Consider the following 20,515-nt stretch of genomic DNA (forward strand, 5'->3'; position numbering starts at 1 on the left):
TTTCAGGTACAGAAGAGAATGGAGGTGTGCAACTTCAACCCATCTGTTTGGCAGAGGGCAAGAGCTCTGAACTGGCCACAATGTCTTTGATCTCCCACGACTGTCAGAGGCAGTCTCTTAATACCAGCTGCTTGAAATGAGAGGCTTCAAAGGCGAATCTGCACAGATTCATTTTCCCGATCTGCCCATTGCTGCATTAAAACCAGGCCACTTGCTCACCACAACAGCTTATGATCCCTCCCCCAGAGGTTCTTGTTGTTCTAGCAAACCCAAGGCCAAAGCGTCTTGAGTAGCCGAGCAAACCAGATGTCAGAGGCTGCTTAAGGACATGGGGTATAAGCAGCAGCTTAAGCTGCCCACTCTCATTCCTCTGGCATGGAATTCAGACCAGCCAGCAAATCCACAGCTGCCCACAGCGCTAAACATCTGCACCGCTCTTGGACCTCAATGTGGTTTGTGTATTTATGACAAGCTCATATTAACGACACCTTTTGTACCAAATGAATGGCGCATGACTTGGTGGCAAGTGGCTGAAAGTTCCCATAACAGACTTCCACAACTTTGTGCCCTCCAGATGTTTTGGACCAGATGTTTTGGGTGTTAGCTCCTAGGGCTCAAGCACTTTTGGCCCCCTCTATATTTTGGGAGTAGCATCTGGGCACACACACCCCATTGGCATGAAGCCAAAGTGTGGAGCTGAGCACAGTGTGTCTCCAATAGCTGGCTCCTTCTCCCCTTCTTCTGCCACAGAGGGGAAGGAGAGTCAAAGCAGCATCCGGCCAGTGACAGTGCCAGGAGGAGGCAGCGGAGGGGCCGCCGGCCATTAAGATGTGTGGCTGCTGTGTTTGGCTCCTCCCGATGTCCTGACATCACACACACAAAGCTCCCACCCTCCACAAATCACCCTTGCAAGATGGCACCTCTGTTTTGGACTACAATTCCGATCAGTCCCTACCCACACAGCCATTTTGGACTACAACTCGCCTCAGCCAGCATGAACATGGTTAGGACTACCACTCCCAGGATGCATATGGCCATGCTGGCTGAGGGTGATGGGAGCTGCAGCCCAAAAGATCTGTGGAGGACACTAGGTAGGGGAAAGCTGTCCTAGACCTACCCCCAGACTCTTCAGCAGGAACCAAAAGCAATGTCAGCCAGGAATCCTCTTTGTGCCTGTAGGGGTAATCCAGCAACACTTTCCGAGACAGCTGCATCCTAACCTCAACACAGCTGCACAGATTTGGGCCTTGACTGTGCTCCCAGTTGGAAGCCACTCAGGTGCCTGACAGCAACCCCTCCTGGCTGCATTGCATTGCTCAAGCCACACTTGAAAGGCTTTTTGCAGTGCCCCAAACTACCTCTGGCTCTCACGACTAAGCTGGGATTGTGGGGAATTATTTATTTATATTTATTTTTTAAAAATTGCATACCATTATATCATTTTTTTAAAAAAAAGTCAAAGCAGTTTACAGCACTAAAAGCTAAAGGGACCCCTGACCATTAGGTCCAGTCGCGGACGACTCTGGGGTTGCGGCGCTCATCTCGCTTTACTGGCCGAGGGAGCTGGCGTACAGCTTCCGGGTCATGTGGCCAGCATGACTAAGCCGCTTCTGGAGAACCAGAGCAGCGCACAGAAACACCGTTTACCTTCCTGCCAGAGCGGTACCTATTTATCTACTTGCACTTTGACGTGCTTTCGAACTGCTAGGTTGGCAGGAGCTGGGACCAAGCAATGGAAGCTCACCCCGTCACAGGGATTCTAACAGCCGACCTTCTGATCGGCAAGTCCTAGGCTCTGTGCTTTAACCCACAGTGCCACCTGCGTCCAATAAACCCATTAAAAAGGTAATCATTGTAGAAGGCTTGGTTTCTTGTTGTCAAATGAGCCTCACTTGCTCAGGGAATGACCAGTGATGCTCCTGCAGCTGCTCTTAGTGACTGAGCTGGGATATTATAAGGGTACATGTGACCCCTGAGGTACCCTTAACCTAAGTTGTTCAGGGCTTTGTAAATTAATACAAGAACCTTGAACATGGCTCAGTAGTTGATGGCCGCCATTGGCAAAGCAGACAAAGCTAGCGAAAGGAACTCCTAGCTAACCCTCAGCCTGAAGGGCAGGCTCTCCGGCTCAGAGATCCCAAGGCCTGAGCATGCACACACCTCACAAAGCAAGGGTCCAGCTCTGAGACCCCTGAGGATTAGGGCTGGGTGATATATTGATATATTGTCCCAAACCAGTTTGAAGGCCATATCGTGATATTGGTGTCATAAATTTTGGCCTGGCAATATATTGCGAATCCTGATGTCTGTGTGTGCTATGCCAAAATCACAATGTGGGGGAAACTGTGAAGCCAGCCCATGCCTCTACATAGCTCCACCCTTATTTCAGACATTGTGATATATCCGTATATCACAATGTTTAGCTGGTGATATATCGCAATGTTGTTAACCTGATATTGCCCGGCCCTACTAGGATCCAGGTACGAAGCCAAGAGCTGCCAACACTGTTGAAGGCTGCAGACTTTTCTCTGCACTGTTAACAGCAACCCAGCAGGCAAAGCATCACTTGTCCCTTTCTTTGCATGCTTGCAAATGCTTTTGCTGCTTCAGGAAAGGAGGCACAGGGAGAGCCAAACACTTTGGAACCCCCCTCTGGTTCACAGCTCTGGGGGATCTGCGAGACCTTCTGCAAACATCACTGTGCCCTGCTGTGCCACCCAAGCCCTGCACACGTCAGGCAAGGTGACCTGGCAACACCAGTTGTCCCTCAGCCAAAGGCAAGAAGCAGCCCTGAGGCTTTTCTGGATGCCTTCCTTGAAGCTCTCAACTTCGCTCCCTGCCCTTTGATGCGACTAATTTTTATTTAAAGAGACATTGCCAAGTTGGCATAATTATGCTTTATCTGCTCGACAAAGGAGCCTTACGCTGAATAGACCTCGCACAGATAAGAGGGCCTATTTTCTTCAAGGGCGTTGACATGAAGTGGAGCAGACAGATCAAAAGAGAGCACAAGGCTGAGGAATGTGGGGCTTTATTTTTTTAGATAATTGGAAAAGGCTCCATTCTTTCCTTTTTTCCTCTTAATGCTCTTAGAAAAAAAGGGAGCTTAATTTTCAGATTGATACCAGCTCTGAGAGCAAAGAAGGCACAAACTGATCCCTCTTCCCTGTAAAAGGAAACTACGGTATCTATTGAGCAGCCCAAATACAGAGAGCTCCTCTTCTGATCTCCAAAGACCCTCACTCCCACCCAACACGAATGAAGAGAAAAAAGACCTGAGAGAGCTTTGAACGCATCCAGAGCAGACCTCAACAAGCTGGTGCCAATCAGATGTTTTGGATGACAGCTCCCATCAGCCCCCAGGTAAAAGAGCTGTTGAGAGCTGTAGTCTGAAAGATCAGGATGGTGCCATATCGTGAAGGTTGATTTAGATCAGAATTTCCTAAACATATATTAAAAGCAGAGATGTTGGAGATGTTGTCTTGCCTGAGTTTTCATTTACTGAGGTTCCAAACCAGCTAAGGCTGTCAAAGCAGCTTAAGGTTGTACACAATGTGTTTTCATCAATTGCAGTCATGGCTCTCCCCCACCCCATCCGCTTCCCAAGACTTGTGAAATGCTGTTCTCAAAATTGCATTGTTTCTCAGGACAGCAGGGTTTTCCGTCGTAGTCACAAGTGGCCCACAGCAGTTTGACTTCACCCCTGGAGGCAAACTCCATTGTCTCTTGAGACAGACAAATGGCAACAACAACTGTGTGACTACAGATTCTAAAATTTGGCTGAACCCCATTTTCTCCAGTCCTGAATCAAGCACATTCTACTCTGTGCTGGCAAAGAAACAGCTGGAGTGTCAATGAAAGTTGGAGGTTTTTAAACAGAGGTTTGATGGCCATCTAGCAGAGATTATTTAGTTGCGATTCCATCCTTGCAAAGGGTTGGACTGGATGCCCCTTGGGGCCCCTTCAAACTCTACAGTTCCATGACTTCTATGAAGAACCTCAGCTGAACTTTAGGTTTGAGGTCCTTGTGATCCTGATTGTTGTAAACCCTGGTTGAAATGTGACACGTAGGTCTCATCCAGGCTTCCTTTTGTGCTGTGCTTTCCAGGCACAGTTTGTAGATCATATCCAAGCTTCTTTTCCCCCCTAAGAAGGCTTGCTATTTATTGCTGAATTGGTACAAACAGCAATCAATGGGAAACCCAATTGCTGTTGTTCTGATTCAGCAGTAAACAGCTGGAGAAAAAAAATAAAATAAACAAAAAACCCATTGCTCGGGCATAGATCTGGAAAGCTCAGAACTGTGCCTGGAATGCACAGTGCAAAAGGGAGTCTGGATGAGTCCTAAGTGTGATTAAACAGCAACAACAATAAACAGACCTCTCTGCAACTCTTGATGCATTTAAAACCAGATTGCTGGTGTTCACACAGGCAATGTTCACGTGCTGGTTCAACAGCCTTCCACAACTTGTCACAAGCCTCCAGAGGTTTTCAATTGCAGTAGAGCAGGGCTGCCTGGGGCTGCTGGCAGCTGCAGCCTAAAATATATTGAGGGCACCAGGTTGGCAAAGGCTGATCTAGACCATGGGTCTGCAGAGTGCAAAGGCTGAATGTTGGTGCATAGGTAAGTGTGTTGAGGTTTTTTGCATGGCCAGTGTTCAGCTTAAACCAGGCCAACTGACCTTTCTTTACTTGCAAACAAAGGAGCTGTAGTGGGTTTGGAAATGCAGTCTGATGTCACTACCAACTGCTGCTCCCAACTGGGGAACTCCCAGCCCCGAAGTCAGGCTTCTGCATTGCTGGTTTGCTGTCATCCCATTGAGCACGTTCCACTGGGAGCCCATCCAGGCTGAAGTGCTCCTACTACCCAGGCAAATGTGTTTCCCCAAGCCCCATCAAAACGGAAAGGAACTGCTTGAGAGCACTAACACAGCTAATGGAACTTCTTCCAGCAGATTAAGTGGTCTTATCCTTATGTGGCATAAGGAGGAGATGTCTTCTTAAGCCTTCCAGCTGTTCACTCCTTGCAGAAGGCAAAGGCACTCTCGAGAGTGAGCTGGGGCAAAAAGCAACAGAGTCTTGCAGCACCTTAAAAAGTCTAACAAATGTACCAGTGAAGATTTTGTGGACTGCTGACTACCTCCTCAAAAGACAAAACGCTTTGGCAAAGATGGAGATTAAGCTTTTCCCCTGATGCTCCAGAGGGAAGGACCCAAATCAATGGATTCAAATACAAGGAAGGAGATTCTGACTAAACATTAGGAGGAACTTTCTGATGGTAAGAGCTGTTCAGTAGTAGAGCGGATTACCTTCACTGAATGCTTTTTTTGTTGGGAGCCACCCAGTGTGGCTGGGGCAACCCAGTCAGATGCATATACATCATCATCATGATAATTATACTTGATTCATTCCTAACTTAGCTGTTTTCAACCAAAGGTGGGAAAATGCACTGTTATAAGCTGGAGAAGATTTAGTAAAGGAATCAGTGAAAGCATGGGGCCTGACCCACAAAAAGTTCTTGTGCACATGCCGCATTGGTATTTATTATTAAACTGGTATTGTTATTATTCCTAAAATTGCTGCACAAAAATTCAGCACAGCAATGCAGGCCATGCCTGAAAGCTTGCAATCTGCAGCAGCCTCCCTCAACAGGGTGCCCTCCAAATATTTTGGACTACAACTCCCATCAACCCCAGTGGCATACAGCTGTGCTGGTTGAGTCTGTTGAGAGTTGTAACCCAAAACATCTGGAGGATATAAGGTTACAGAAAGCTTCCCTAAAGTGAGAGATTTTTTTGAAGTTTAAGAAAAAGAGAGAGGGTGGGGAGAAAGAAAGAAAGAAAGAAAGAAAGAAAGAAAGAAAGAAAGAAAGATCCTAAATCTGACAGAAAGTCCACAGACCAGAGGGTATATTTTGGTCTCCTCATCACAAAAAGGCTAATAATAGCTGCTGTGGGAGCAAGGAGGTTCAGTAGCGTCTCAAAATCAATCACCCGGCAGCGCTAGAAATTAGCCCGTTTCCATGGTGAAGGCAAATTGCCAGACAGTCCCAAGGCAAATTGCCCAAAGTCGATGGGCAAGGAGGAGGCTCCTGTCCTTGCAGGTGCAAAGAACTGCAGACTGAGCCAAAGAAAAACAAGGTGGAACAGCCCAGCTCAAGCTCCCTGGACAGGCCAACAAAAGTGAGATTTAGCAGAGAGAACGAGCATTTCAATGGGGTTAGTGGGGGGAGATCACAAGCTGCTCCTGTTCCTCCCCACCCCTCATTGAAAGAACATCTGCTTGGCATGCAGAAAGCCCTAGGTTTAATCCCCAATGGCATCTCCAGGCAAGGCTGTAACAGCAGGGCACAAATGAAATAAATAAGTAAATAAAAGGTAGGTAGGTAGCTACATTTATATCCCACCTTTTTCCAGCTCCTCATTTAATCACCACAACAGCCCTTTGAGGTAGGTTAGGCTGAGAAGCAGCGACTGGCCCAAGGTCACCCAGGGAGCTTCATGGCCAAGTGCTACCTCCCAGCTCCTAGCTGGACACTCTACCCATTATACCACACTGGATCTCAAAAGCAAAATAACAAAAACAAACAATGTAAGAAAAGCTGTAAAACGCAGCCCATCAGAGACGATTTGCAGAATGAAAGAAGGGAGGCTCACAAGCACCCGGCAGCCACCTCAGAAGTAAGGTAAGCAGAAGAAAACCCCCAAAACCTGGAGTGAGAATCCCACCAACATGTTGTCTCTCCTTTGATCATTTTTGGATGCACTTCTTTTCTCATTAACGGAGGGCAAAGGGTCCGGGATGCGGGGAGGAAGTGCAGAAGGACAGTTTGCCAGGGTGCTCTTCCAACCTGCCCTCACTGTTTTTAGAACATCGCACCTACCTCCCCCCGCAAGACGGAGCTTAGTTGAGGAGTTTACTTACATCTGAGGCAGGCCCCTTGTCTGCACCAGGGCAAGTGAAGGTAACAAATTCATGGCACCTCTTGTGGACGACGAAGCAGCAGACTGCAAGGAGAGAGCAAAGAAAGCAGAATTTAATGGCGAGCTAACTAAGCGGTGGTGGAGGGCTAAGATTTGAGGGACCCCTGCGCGGTCAGGTCTTGCAATCCCCCAGCAGGCCAGATATTTATTTTGCACTTCACATGGCTTTGCAAGGCATGACAGATTTGTTTCCTATTCTTCTTCAAGCAAGGAAATTAATTCTCAATTAAGGGTTGCTTAATGGGATTATTCATCTCTTGTTTTGCTTTCTGAGCGAGGCACTGAAAGGCTGGTCATTCACAAGCAGACTGCTGAAGAACATCAAGTGGAAACCAGAAGTCTTTTATTGGTTTATGGCAACAAGGCCTATGGTGGGTAAGATCGTTAGGTGATTAATTTGAGCCTAAGACCAAGAAGCCATTTACAAGTGTATCAGCCTGGAATCTGCAAGGGTGGAAGAAGTATTGCATTTTGTCTGTCCTGGGTCATTCATTCATTCATTCATTTATTGCATATAAATCCCATCTTTCCTTCAAAGTGGTATACATGGTTCTCCTCCCTCCTCATTTAATCCCCACAACAACCCTTTGAGGTAGGGTTAGGCGGAGAGACCGTGACTGGCCCAAGATTGCCCAGTGAGCTTCGTAGCCGAGTGGGGATTTGAACCCTGGTTTCCCAGGTCCTAGTCTGACGCTCTAACTACTACACCACACTGGCTCTCTGTGGGAAGCTGAATCACACAATATTTAGCTTCACTGGATGACACTGCTGGACCCTAGTGTATTATGAGAGAGGGAGAAAAAAATATTTCTCTCCATTTTCTCCATATACTTTTATACACTTCTAGCCTGTTATTCACATTTTTTACTAAACTAAAAAGTTCCCAATACTGCAACCTTTCTTCACAGGAGAGTCGCTCCAACTGCTTGATCATTTTGGTTGCCCTTTCCCACATCTACAAGATCCTTTTCGAGGTGAGGCAACCAGAACTGTACATGGTATTTCAAATGGGGTTGCACCATACTTTTGTATAACAGCATTATGACGACTTTGGCAACTTTACTTTTGAATCCTTTCCCAATAGCCCCTAATACGGAATCACCTTTTTCGAAACCGTCTCAACTTGGGGAGCAGATTGCAGATGCAAAAGAGCCCAGCAGAGCTCCAGAGCTGCTTGCATTCATTTCAACGTGGCTTGCTGTGCAAGAGAACCACTTGGCTGGATGAGGCCTCATATTACTCAGAACAGGATCATTTGCATTCCTTGCCAGACACCAGAAGTCTTCTGAGACAGCCCAGAGCAGGCATAGGCAAACTTGGCCCTCCAGATGTTTTGGGACTACAACTCCCATCATCCCTGACCACTGGTCCTGTTAGCTAGGGATGATGGGAGCTGTAGCCCCAAAACATCTGGAGGGCCAAGTTTGCCCATGCCTGGCCCAGAGCAACAAGGCTGTGTAAGAACAGGACAGCCCAGTGTCTGGCTGCAGCTGGATCAGGTCAAAGGATCCCATCGAGTCCAGCATCCTGTTCTCACCAGATGCCCCAAGGAGATGAAGCCAACAAGCAGGACATGGAGAGGGAGCAACCACAATAGAAACCTCTCTCCCCACTTGTGCTCCCCAGCAATTGCAGTGGGGGGCAAAAGGCCACAAGAGGCAGAGGGCCCAACATTTCTGTAAGGGGCCATGTCAAGGAGGGAAACACAGAGGGCAATTCCTTCGGCCAGGTTCAGCCATTCCCAAACCAAGACAAGTTCTCTCTGCTGCCTCCCCCCCTCCCATGGCACACTACATTTCCCTGGCAATGGTGTAGCCAGACTTCAAACATGTGCAGCCATAGTTATCCTTTACTAGGATTGTAGGAATCTGCCTTATCCAGATCATAAGTTCATCTAGCTCAATCTTGTCTACATGGACTGGCAGCAGCTCTCCAGGGTGAAGGCATGAGTCTTTTACCCCCATCAACGCTACCTGGAGATTCCATTGGGGATGGAGATTCCATCGGGATTCCATTGGACCTGGAACATTCTGCATGCAGTGAAGATGCCCAAGGTCCACCAATCAGAGCCCAGTGCAATAGAGTAGCATAGGGTGGGGCTGGATACATAATTTAAGGACCAGAATGCCTCCAAGCACATGCTCAGATCTGTTTTGAGCACTAGCATTGAGCTCACAGTCCAGTCACACACAAAAAACCCCCCAGTTTCTTCTCCTCCCAAGTTTTCTTCACCTCAGCAGCCTAACTGAAAGGAGGAATATTTTTTGGGTTGCTACTGTTCTTAAGCAATTGGAAGTCAGAAAGTCATGGTGATCACCCAGAGATCCCAATTTGCCTTTTGCTAGGGATTATTTTCTGGCCTGTGTCAATTATGGATGTGTCTTTACATAAGTCGATATTGAAGTGAATACTGTAGCACAAGAAATATATTTAAATCTGTATTTCATCTCAGTGTATGCACCCCACGTGGTTTTTGAGCCAGGAATTGTATTGCAAAGTTCAGAGCTATACAAAATCCAAAGGACATTGACATTCTGATCTATTTAGTAGTTAGGGAGGTGTAAATTAGGTCGCTTCATTTTAAAATGCAGAGCAAATGTCAGTTCTTCTCTATCTCTCCCTTCCACCCACCCTTGCCCCAGGGTGTCTTTAAATATTAAAGTCAAGGGCGGGGGTACACAGGGATTCTAGAAGACACCTCCTTTCTCTGTTGACCAGAGGACGGGGAGATGGGAAGGGAATGAGCCATTTTGCCCTTGGAGAGAGCCCTGTTGCTCAGACAGCAACGACGTGGCCAACGAGAATGTAGCAGGAGTCAAGCCTGTTGCCAGAATTCCACCCGGCCCTTCTCTGATATGACACCCTCTCTGATCCTTGCGCTTGAGGTTCTGTTTCAAAGTTTAATTATTAAGTAAGGCATGAAATATATATCACGCACACACTTCACACCTTCCCAGTAGCATCCTGGAGTCTGCAGCTCTCATTCACCAGGCAGCAAAATAATTAGGTGCCAAATGTTACACAGTGCAGAACTAGGCAACCATATCAAAATAGATTGCAAAAAGGTGCAATTTAATAAATTGATTTTTTAAAAAATAAATAAATAAAGGAGTACATTCCAGTTATGGAGGACTGCAAACACATCACAATCCCCCAATCCCGCCACCATCACCAGAGCAGGCTCAGCCACCCGCCGCCTTGGCCAGCCATCCAGTCTAGCTGCCAGACCAAAGTTGTTCTTCCTGTTTCTACCAATGAGCAGCAGAGCAACCATTGCGATGGCCACCTCCTATTGACTGGGAGTGCTTGGCCTTTTCAGCGATCGATAGGAACACAGATTGTTCTATCCATAACATAGATTGCTGTGAAAGGAAGTCGTTTCATTTACAAATGAGATCCAATAGCAAAATGTGAGTTTTGGCCCATCGCCTGCCTCTGGGCTGGGGAAATCTATGCAGGTCATTTCGGTTGAGGCTGAAGGACCAGGCAATAGAAACTTTGGGGCAACTTGCTTCCAAGGAGCACCCAGTGGCCACATGCACACCACACATTTGACACACTGTTGTACCACTTGCAACAGTCATGGCTGCCCTCAAAGAATCCTGGGAACTGTAGCATGTTATGGGTGCTGAGAGCAGTTAGAAAACCCCTTTATTTTCCTCACAGAGCTACAGTTCCCAGGGTGGTTTATCAGCTGATCCCTCTACCCAGGTCAGGGGAGGAGGAAGGGGGTGCAGTGGGGGCGGTCCGCCCCGGGTGTCACCACTGGGGGGGGGGGACAAAATGCCAGGCAGGACTCACTGTGGGGCCTGCAGCGTGCCCGAGCCACACATCTCTCCTGGGAGTGACACAGTCGCTTGGGTGCCTGCAGGCTCCGCGCTGCCCTAAACGGTCCGCCCATCACCTCCCCCTCAGCTGTAGGGTGGCTGAGTGGGAAGAGGCAGGCAGACTCCATGGAGGCCCCACAGAGCATCCTGCCCCAGATGGTGCTCCCCTTGGATGGCTGGCCCCGCCTCTGGGCACAGGGCACACACGCCGCCCCAGGCGCCCAATCGGCTTGCTCCGCTGCTGACCCAGCAAACTCTGGGAAAAGAATGGGGGCCTACTAACAAGTCTCAGCATCCTTAGCAAACTATACTTCCCAGGATTCTTTGGGGGAAGCCTGTGAAAAATGGTATAACAGTGCTTTGAATACCTGATGTGAATGTGGCCACTGCATAAATTATGGCATTTGATCTCACAAGATGTAGTGATGGCTTTAAAAAAGGAATAGACGAATTCATGGAGGAGAGGGCTGCTGAAGGCTACTAGCCATTATGGTGATGCTCTGCCTCCGCGGTTGGAAGCAGTAATGCTTCTGAATGCCAGTTGCTGGGAACCACAAGAGGGGAGAGGGCTCTTGTGCTTGGATCCTGCTTGTGGGTTTCCCATTGGGGCATCAGGTTGGCCACTTTGGGAACAGGTTGCTGGACTAGATGGGCTACTGGCCTGCTCCAGGAGGGTTCTTATGTTCTTAAACTCATGGAGGAGAAGACTTTCAAAGGTTGCTCCTACTAGTCCTGCTGGCTATGTTTTCCTTCCACTGTTGGAGGCATTATGCCTCTGAATACCAGTTCCTGGGGAGAGATGCTGTTGCATTCAAGTACTGCAGAAGCAACCCCCCCCCCGAACTAGAGTACTATAACATTAATTTATCTTCAGAAAAGTCACCCCACAACCAGCCTACTTTCAGGAACTGGTTGTTTTTCTTAATTGGAGCATTGCACACCAACCCGTAAAAACAAAATGTTCCAAGAAAGAATATGCGAAGGCAAGGAACATCTAACAAAAGGAAACTGCAACATATAAGTATGCTTAATTCCAGGGTGGAAATTTAAAAAAATTAAACCTATCCCATTACAGCTTTTTGTCTTCAGACAATGTCAAGCTTCAAGAAAGATTTATATGCTGGAATTTATCTGCAGCCCATTCTTATTTTATTCTGCTATTCATAGGGGTTCCCGTAATGCATTTGGCCCTAGCCAGGAATTTGCTAAAGGTGGGAGGGGGCTGGGGCAAGCCCCCAGTGTCCACACACACACACACACACACACACACACACACAGATCCACCTTCTTGCAATGATGGTATGAAAGCCAAATCCAAATGCATTCAGCTAAGGACACTTGAATCTCTCTTTGGACCTTCCTTCTCAATGTACAAAGGTCTGAAGTGGAGCCAGCTTCTGTGTGGATGTCTGGGGGCAAAGCCACATGAGCACCCCAGGGACAATCGCTGGCTTTTAGCCCACCTGCGTTCACTCAGAAGGCCTGCAGAGGGCAACTGGCTGTCTTTCTACTTCAGCCTTCCCCAACTTAGGACTCAGCTAGACCGGTAAAGAAAAAGCGATTGATATGTCTTGCATGTGCAATATAATGTTGCGCCGCCGGGTGGAGTCCCGTTTTTTCTCTACCGGTTTTCCCTGTTTAAATTTACAACACTTTGAAATGAAACGCTTCTTTGATGAGTCTAGATTCAGCCCTAGTGTCCCTCCAGAGATCGATGAAGCCATTGTGGGGCCTTTTCTGGCATGAACAACATGAGATGCAGATGGACCTGAACTGGAACCCAACCATTCATAAATAAACCATAAGAAAACAGAAGAAAAGAGCCCTGTTCGATCAGACCAGTAGTCCATCAGATCCAGTGTCTGTTCTCACAATGGCCAACCCAATGTCCCAATGGGCATCCCACAAGCAGAATTTGAAGGCAAGAGCCCTCTCCCCATCTGTGCTTTCCAGCAACTGATATTCAGAAGCATTGCTGCCTCTGACCATGGAGACAGAACATAGCCATCATGAGTAATAGCCATGGACAGCCCTCTCCTCCATGAATTTGTCCAATCCTCTTTTAAAGCCATCCAAGTTGGTGGCCATCACTGCCTCCTGTGGCAGTGAGTTCCATAGTTTAAATCTGCTCTGCGTGAAGAGATCCTTCCTTTTCAGTCTTCAGTCTTCCAGCATTCAGCTTCATTGGATGGCCATGCGTTCTGGTGTCATGAGAGGGGGGTGGGGAAGCTTTTCTCTATCCACTTTCTGCAATGCCACGCATAATTTTATACATTGCCATCACATTGCCTTTTCTCTAAACTAAAAAGCCCCAAATCCTGATTAAACTCTGCTTCCCCCTTTTTTTTCTTTAGTTTTTATAATAACACTAACACACTGCCTGTTTTAAAAGAAAAACTGGTATGATTACTGATTTTCTAGAACGTTAACATTTGCCCTTATTGCTTTTTCGAACCAACCGGATTAGACCCCGGGAAACCAGGGGCCAAATCCTCACGCAGCCATGAAACTCATTGGGTGATCTTGGACCAGTCACTCACTCTCAGCCTAACCTACTTTGCAAGGTTGTCGTGGGGGGGGCAAAGGGGGATGAGAACTATGTAGGCCACCTCAAGCTCCTTGAATATAAATGCAAATAAACAAGTAAATAATACATGTCTGCTGTGGGTGGGTCATAAGCCAGAGTAAAAAGTAGGTGGGGTCACCCCTCTCTTTTTGCCCCCATGCCTTCATTCCTGTTCTCTCTGTGCCACTCAGTTTGCCAGGGAGGGACAGACTGTGCTTGCTAGGGGTCTGAGTCATGACAGGCTTTCTTTTCTCCTCCTCCTATCTGTTTTGGCTCCTCCCCCATCTCCTTTTCCTATGGTCCAACCTGCTCTAAGCCCTTTGGCCCTTGACTGGGCCATTTTTGGTGCACTGGGTCTTCTGCAGTATCACAAATTGTGGTCCTCCCTCCATCACTCCCAGTTGCTCGTAAACAGTGTCATAAAACCCTGTCATTGGGGACACGGCTGAGTTTGCACCCACCCACACATGTCATCTGTTTATCTTTCATTCCACAGAGATCCCTGCAGCTCTCTGCTTTTGAATCCCAGGAGGGGGCGGAGGGCGGCTGAGAATAGCTTTATCCATTCCAAGTCCTGAGCACAAACTTGCTGGGTTCACACATCTCTGACTTCAACTGTACTTGATGTTCCCATTCTTCCAAGCATTGAAATGCAACTGCCTGTCACAGGCTCTGAGCCCAAGAGCCCTGTCACCTCCTGTGGTTTACAGCACTGCTGCCTCAAACTGGTGCAGGCAGAGCATAGCCCAGGGGTAGGCAACCTAAGGCCCGGGGGCCGGATGAGGCCCAATCGCCTTCTCAATCTGGCCCCCGGATGGTCCAGGAATCAGCGTGTTTTTACATGAGTAGAACGTGTCCTTTTATTTAAAATGCATCTCTGGATTATTTGTGGAGCCTGCCTGGTGTGTTTACATGAGTAGAATGTGTGCTTTTATTTAAAAGGCATCTCTGGGTTATTTGTGGGGCATAGGAATTCGTTCTCCCCCCCCCAAAAAAATATAGTCCGACCCACCACATGGTCTGAGGGACAGTGGACCGGCCCACGGCTGAAAAAGGTTGCTGAACCCTGGTATAGCCTTTCCTCTGGGGGTTCTCCAGCTGACCCTTCGGACTCCCCAAGGCCACAGCCCTTCCCCCTTGCTTTGTACCCTGCTGAGTGTTTTTGCCTGTCTAGAGCATGGCTTTGAATTCAGATAATACTCCTTGGTGGCTTGGATGGAAGCTTGAAAAATGGATGTGTGAGCAAATGAACATTCATTGCTCTGCTCAGGCTTGCTCTTGGCCCTGCCTACCTCTAGCATGAGGCCCCTGGAAGGTGGTGTAGAAAGGAAGGTGGCCCCTCCAGCTGAAAAATGCTCCCCTCTCCTGCCATTCACTCTTTCTCTGTGGTTCCTGCATTCCAGGGGATGGACTAGAATCAGTGGTTCTCAACCTGTGGGTCCCCAGACGTCGTTGGACTACAACTTCCATCATCCCTAAGCTCTGGCCTTGCTAGCTAGGGGTGATGGGAGTTGTAGTTCAACAACATCTGGGGACCCACAGGTTGAGAAAGGCTGGAATAGATGATCCTTTGCCCTACCTCCTGGTGCCTCCATTTCCTCTGATTCAGCCCTTCTCATGCCTCTATTTTTCCAGCCCAGTTCTCCCTCACTACACCTCAGCTGAATTCCAGACAGCCGGCTTGGGCAGGGAGCCAATCCATTTTGGCGTGTCTCCTAGACGTGTCGCAACAACACATTTATTATTATTGGTTGTTGTTGTTTATTTACAAACATGAACACACACACACACACATATGTTGGCAACACTGGTCTCGGAAACGCAAGAGCAGTGCCTTAAGCAGATCCTTTGGCAGCCAGCTTCAAAAACTCCACATTGTGGGCAAATTCAAAGCTGCCTGCATGGCGTGAGCCCTTCTCTGGGCTTGGCTTTCTGTAGTTAGCATGATCAGAAATTGAGGTGAAGAGAGGTGCTGAAAGGTGAGCCCTGAAATTACACAGTTAATTGCCAGCTTAGAGTGGAGTCATCTGAGATGCCTGACAGCCTCTAGTGATGAAATGAATTTTGACATGAGGGTATGAGAAGCAGGCCTGGCCTTCCAGCCACCCTTGCTGAGACTCCGTCACAAACGTCTCTGAAGAAAGATCCCCATTGCAAGTGCTTCTAAGAACATGAGAAGAGCCTGCTGGATCAGGCCAATGGCCCGCCCAGTCCAGCATCCTGTTCTTGCCGTGGCCAGTCGGATGCCATGGCGAAGCATGCAAGCAGAACCTAGGTAAGAGGGCCATTCTGGTTAGGTAAAAAGGTAAAGGTACCCCTGCCTGTACGGGCCAGTCTTGCCAGACTCTAGGGTTGTGCGCTCATCTCACTCTATAGGCCAGGAGCCAGCACTGTCCGCAGACACTTCCGGGTCACGTGGCCAGCGTGACAAGCTGCATCTGGTGAGCCAGCGCAGCACACGGAACGCCGTTTACCTTCCCGCTGGTAAGCGGTCCCTATTTATCTACTTGCACCCGGGGTGCTTTCGAACTGCTAGGTTGGCAGGTGCTGGGACCGAACGACGGGAGCGCACCCAGCCGCGGGGATTTGAACCGCCGACCATGCGATCGGCAAGTCCTAGGCGCTGAGGTTTTACCCACAACGCCACCCGCGTCCCATCCTTGCTAGTAGCCATTAATTGTTTCTCCTCCACGAATTTATCTAATCTCTGCCACCTGTGGGAGTGAGTTCCACAGTTTGGCTATATTCTGTGTGAAGAAGGACTTTCTTTTATGTATGAGACCACACCTCGAATACTGTGTCCATTTCTAGGCACCGCAATGTAAAAAGGATGTTGACAAGCTGGAACGTGTGCAGAGGATGGCAACCAGGATGGTCAGAGGTCAGAAACCAAGCCTTCTGAGGAGCGGTTGCTGGAGCTGGATGTGCTTAGCCTAGAAAAGAGGAGACTGAGAGGAGATATGATAGCCATCTTCAAATAACTGAAGGCATGGAAGATGGAGCAAGCTTGTTTTTTCCTGATCTGGCAGGTAGGACAACCAAGTACTTGGTGTTACAATAAAGATTCCGACTAAAGATCAGGGAGAACTTTCTGACAGTAAGAGCTGTTTGACATTTGGAACGGTTTCCCTCGGGAGGATGTGGACTCTCCTTCCTTGGAGGTTTTTAAACAGAGGTTGGATGGCCATCTGTCATGGATGCTTTAGCAGAGATTCCTGCATTGCAGGGGGTTGAACTGGATGACCCTTGTGTCCCGTCTACCTTGAAGAATCTAAGATTCTATCATTCTATTATTCTGTGTTCTGAATCTCCCAACATACAGTTTCATTGGACATTCATGAGAAAAATTCTCTGTCTACTTTATCAATGCCATTCGTGATTTTTAAAACTTTTATCATGTCCCCTCTTCCCTCTTCTCACAGTGGCCAACCAGATGCCCTGATGGGAAGCCCCCAAGCAGTTCATGAATGCAACACAGTGCTCCTTGATCCTCCATGAATTTCCATATCCCCTCCTCAAAGCCATCTGAGCTGGTGGCCATCATGAAATCCTGTGCAAGCAGATTCCATAGCTTAACAGTGCGCCGGGTGAGAAAGTCCTTATTCCCATCCATTCTGCTTCTCGCACCCTCCAGGGAACCGGAGCTTTCCGAGAAAGCAAATAGCTTCCGACAAAGGCTGTTCAACATCCACCAGCACATGCAACATCCCAAAGGATCTCTGAGGAATCCGCTGGCAGTTACTCCCGTTGGCAATGGATTGATTCATGCTGGAAACAATTACATCTCCAGATAGCAGTTTTTTCTCAAAGCTAGGAAGGGTGGTTTTTCTCACTGCCTGCAAATACCGGTTTAGAAGTTCCGCTACTTCTCTGGGTTAATACAAGAAGAGATGTGGAGCAGTATGTCACTTGCCTACTGATGACTCTTCAGCCCAAACATCTGGATGAACTCACCCAGCTGTTTCATGTTGGTTGATAAATAGCATGAAGGACATGGTGGAACCAGTGAAGGCTGTTCCATGAGGGCAAATGGGGCACTGCCCCACCAGTCTGGCGTCAGCCAGCCCCACCAGCCTACTTAAAGCCAGTTCAGGGGGCGGAGCCTGACTTTCAGGTTCCTCCTCCTCCTCTGTCTCAGGTGTTGCCCTTGTAGAAAGGAGAGGAGGGAGGAGACAACATGAGAAGTAGTTGGCTCTGCTTGTCATTGGCTCTGGCGCCACCTAATGTTGGTCTCCTTGCCTTCCACCCTGCCAGGCCTGGTGGGCACCAGCCACCATAGCATGGAGCCCTGCTAAACCCCAGAAGCCAAAGGGGCAGAGCTGGAGTCATGACATAGGTTATCCACTAGGGCACCCAAGATTGTCTTCTCAAGACCTGCAAGATCTCCTTACCGCATACATGCCCACTCAACCGCTTTGAACCTGTGGAACTAGCATGGTTACAAGTGCCACATCATATTCATTCTGCATTTGTGTATATATATAAAAAGATCTTTTGGTGTGGCAGCGCCTACCCTTTGGAACCCCCTGCCTATTGATATCAGGAAAGCGCCTTCACTGCCACCTTTCTGGTACCTGCTAGAAACACTTTTGTTTAGGCAGGCCTACCCTGACATGTAGAATGTCGATCAATGTTTTAATCTGTTTTTACTTTATTGCTGACTTACGTTGCAGCTGCCCAGAAACCTGTGAGTATAGGGCGGTATACAAATTTAATAAGTAAATACATAAATAAAGATTTGTTTTTTACCGATTTTGTTTTGTTTTGTTCTCTTTGTGAACTGTGTTGAGGGCTGGGTCGTCGTCCCCCCATCAATCTGTGTTATCAATTTTATGAAATAAAGAAAGAAATAAAGTTGGCTGAATTGTTTATATGGCTTTTGTTGCTTTATTGTAAAACATTTTGAGAGGTGGAGGGCTTACTTGGTCAGGAAGCAGCTTACAGATTTGAGGAGAAGAGACTGACAGTTTTCTAGTTTTCTCTGCTGCTTCCTGTCAACAGGCGCCACCTAACAAATACCCAAGGGAGCAACAGGTGCTTCCTTCAGATTCTCCTTTTGCTGTAGAGGCAAAGAAGGGTCCAAAGGACACTTCAACTGTTGACCCTGGAAGGGTTTAAAGAAATAAATAGTCCACTGTAGGATTCTTGGGCGGAAAGCTATGTGCTCCAAATGCATGGCTTGTACCCAGCCAGAGAAAGAAAGAACTCTAAGGCACTCACAGACAGTTTCAGTCACTGACCAATTAGCAAGAAAGCAACATTGTTCAGACTTGCAAATGCATGAACACCAACACTATCCCCTTGGGGAAACTCCACCTGCGGGAAATGAGAACATGTTGACTGTGAAGACCCAAGAGCCGTCCTGTAACGTGCAAAAAAACCCAACAAAAAACAGAAGCAGGCAAAGGTGCTGTGAGCGAGTGTGATCTAGTGGGCAGAACATTGCAGTTTGGGAGAGAGTAATTTAGAGTTTCTTTTTCTGCCCTCGATTTGATGTGGGGATTATGGGCCACTAGCCTCTCCACCTCTGCACAATAGGAAAATGAGCAGTATTGGGACTTGTTACAAGAGCAGCACACAAAAGCGGCTAGCTGCCCTGAAAATCCAAAGTGCAACAGTGCATAGCTAAACTATGGAACTCACTGCCACAGGACGGAGTGATAGCCCCCAACTTGGATAGTTTTAAAAGAGGACTGGAGGAGAGGGCTTGTTGCCATGAGGGCTATCCTCTGCCTCCATGGTCAGAGGCTACAATGCTCCTGAATCTCAGTTTCTAGAAACCACCAGGAGGGGAGGGGGCTCTTGTGCTTGGATTTGCTTGCGGGTCTCCCAGTGTCATCTGGTTGGCAACAACGAGATGGGCCATTAGCCTGATGCAGCTGAATGCCCTCCCATCAGATGTCAAACAGATAAACAACTTTTTAACTTTTCGAATACATCTGAAGACAGTCTCGCTCAGGGGAGTTTTTAATGGTTGATGTTTTACTGTGTTTTGAATATTTTGTTTGGAGCTGCCCAGAGTGGCTGGGGCAACCCAGTCAGAAAGGGGCATATAAATTAATTTATTTTATTGTTATTATTTCTTTATGTCTCTTGAAAGCAAGGCTCATTTTGCTCAATGGGCCTTAGTAAATGTGCTTAGTACGTTAATCCACATTTTCTTCCCCTCCCCCAATCCCTAAGTACATCCTCCTCACCCCTCAAGGCCACTCAGGGACCTGGAGAGTTTCACAAGCATCCAAGAACGTGAGTCTCTTTGCTTGCTATGACTCCTAAGATGCAGATCATGGTATCAGGGGACACACTGCCTGGTTTCCTCAAACTCAAGAGCTGCTAACCAGTTGCTTCATGCAAGCTTTTCTCTTCATCGACCCACGCAAGCAACATTTCCAGACCATTTCCCCTTTGAAAAAGATGCTGAGTAAAAAGTAAAAATGTAGCAGTTTCCCCCAAAATTAAAAGGACTGAACAGACTTCTGCTAATTTCAGAGTCATAGCCAGACGCCACCAGACTATCCAATGCTTGATACAGGGCTGGGGAAAGAGGTGCATATTTGCAGGGTATAAATTAACAGATTTGCACTGCCACAAACATCTCACTCCCAAAATGCTGAGGCTTTCAGAATTCAGCAGGCGCCAGAAAGGTTATCAGCCCAAGTTGCCAAAGCAGATGGAAATGTAGCTCCGAAATACAAAGGGGCCAGGGATCTGAAAGCAGGGACATAATTTTAGGTTTGAGACAAATCTCAAAGCAAGATTCATAGGCCTGCACCTGGATATATGAGCATACACCCACAATGCATTTTTCAGAGCATTTCTTAAAGTTATCCATCCAAGTCCACAGCTGGGTATTACATTGCAGAGGACCAGCTAAAACATCCCCCCAAAGTGGCAAGTTTCCAACTTCTGCAGAACTCTCAATCAGGAGAGATCTTACAACACAGCAGAGAGTGGTGGTTGCTTGAAAGGCCAAGGTGATAAAAAAATAACAATTAGGTGGGGTGTTATGCTGTGAGGTTTGCTTATAGACTGAGTTCCTGAATGGAGATTGCAAGCTGGATGCGTCCCTCCCAGGTGCTGAGATATCACTTGGGGTTCTGGGATGATGAGGCAACAGCTGCTGCCCACATTTCATTTCA

At 47.7% G+C, this 20,515-nt stretch overlaps 1 protein-coding gene across 2 annotated transcripts in view; it reads right to left on the reverse strand.

Moving 5' to 3' along the window:
• Nucleotides 1–20,515, reverse strand: part of PRKCB (protein kinase C beta) — a 201,667-nt gene that overhangs the window by 114,590 nt on the left and 66,562 nt on the right. For both annotated transcript variants that reach the window (XM_053365909.1, XM_053365908.1), the window contains exon 3: nt 6,925–7,007. In XM_053365909.1, the coding sequence (XP_053221884.1) occupies nt 6,925–7,007 (83 nt within the window). The remainder of the gene's footprint in view (nt 1–6,924; nt 7,008–20,515) is intronic.

The sequence above is a fragment of the Podarcis raffonei genome, chromosome 14 (genome assembly GCF_027172205.1).
Source record: "Podarcis raffonei isolate rPodRaf1 chromosome 14, rPodRaf1.pri, whole genome shotgun sequence".
NCBI classification, from domain to species: Eukaryota; Metazoa; Chordata; class Lepidosauria; order Squamata; family Lacertidae; genus Podarcis; species Podarcis raffonei.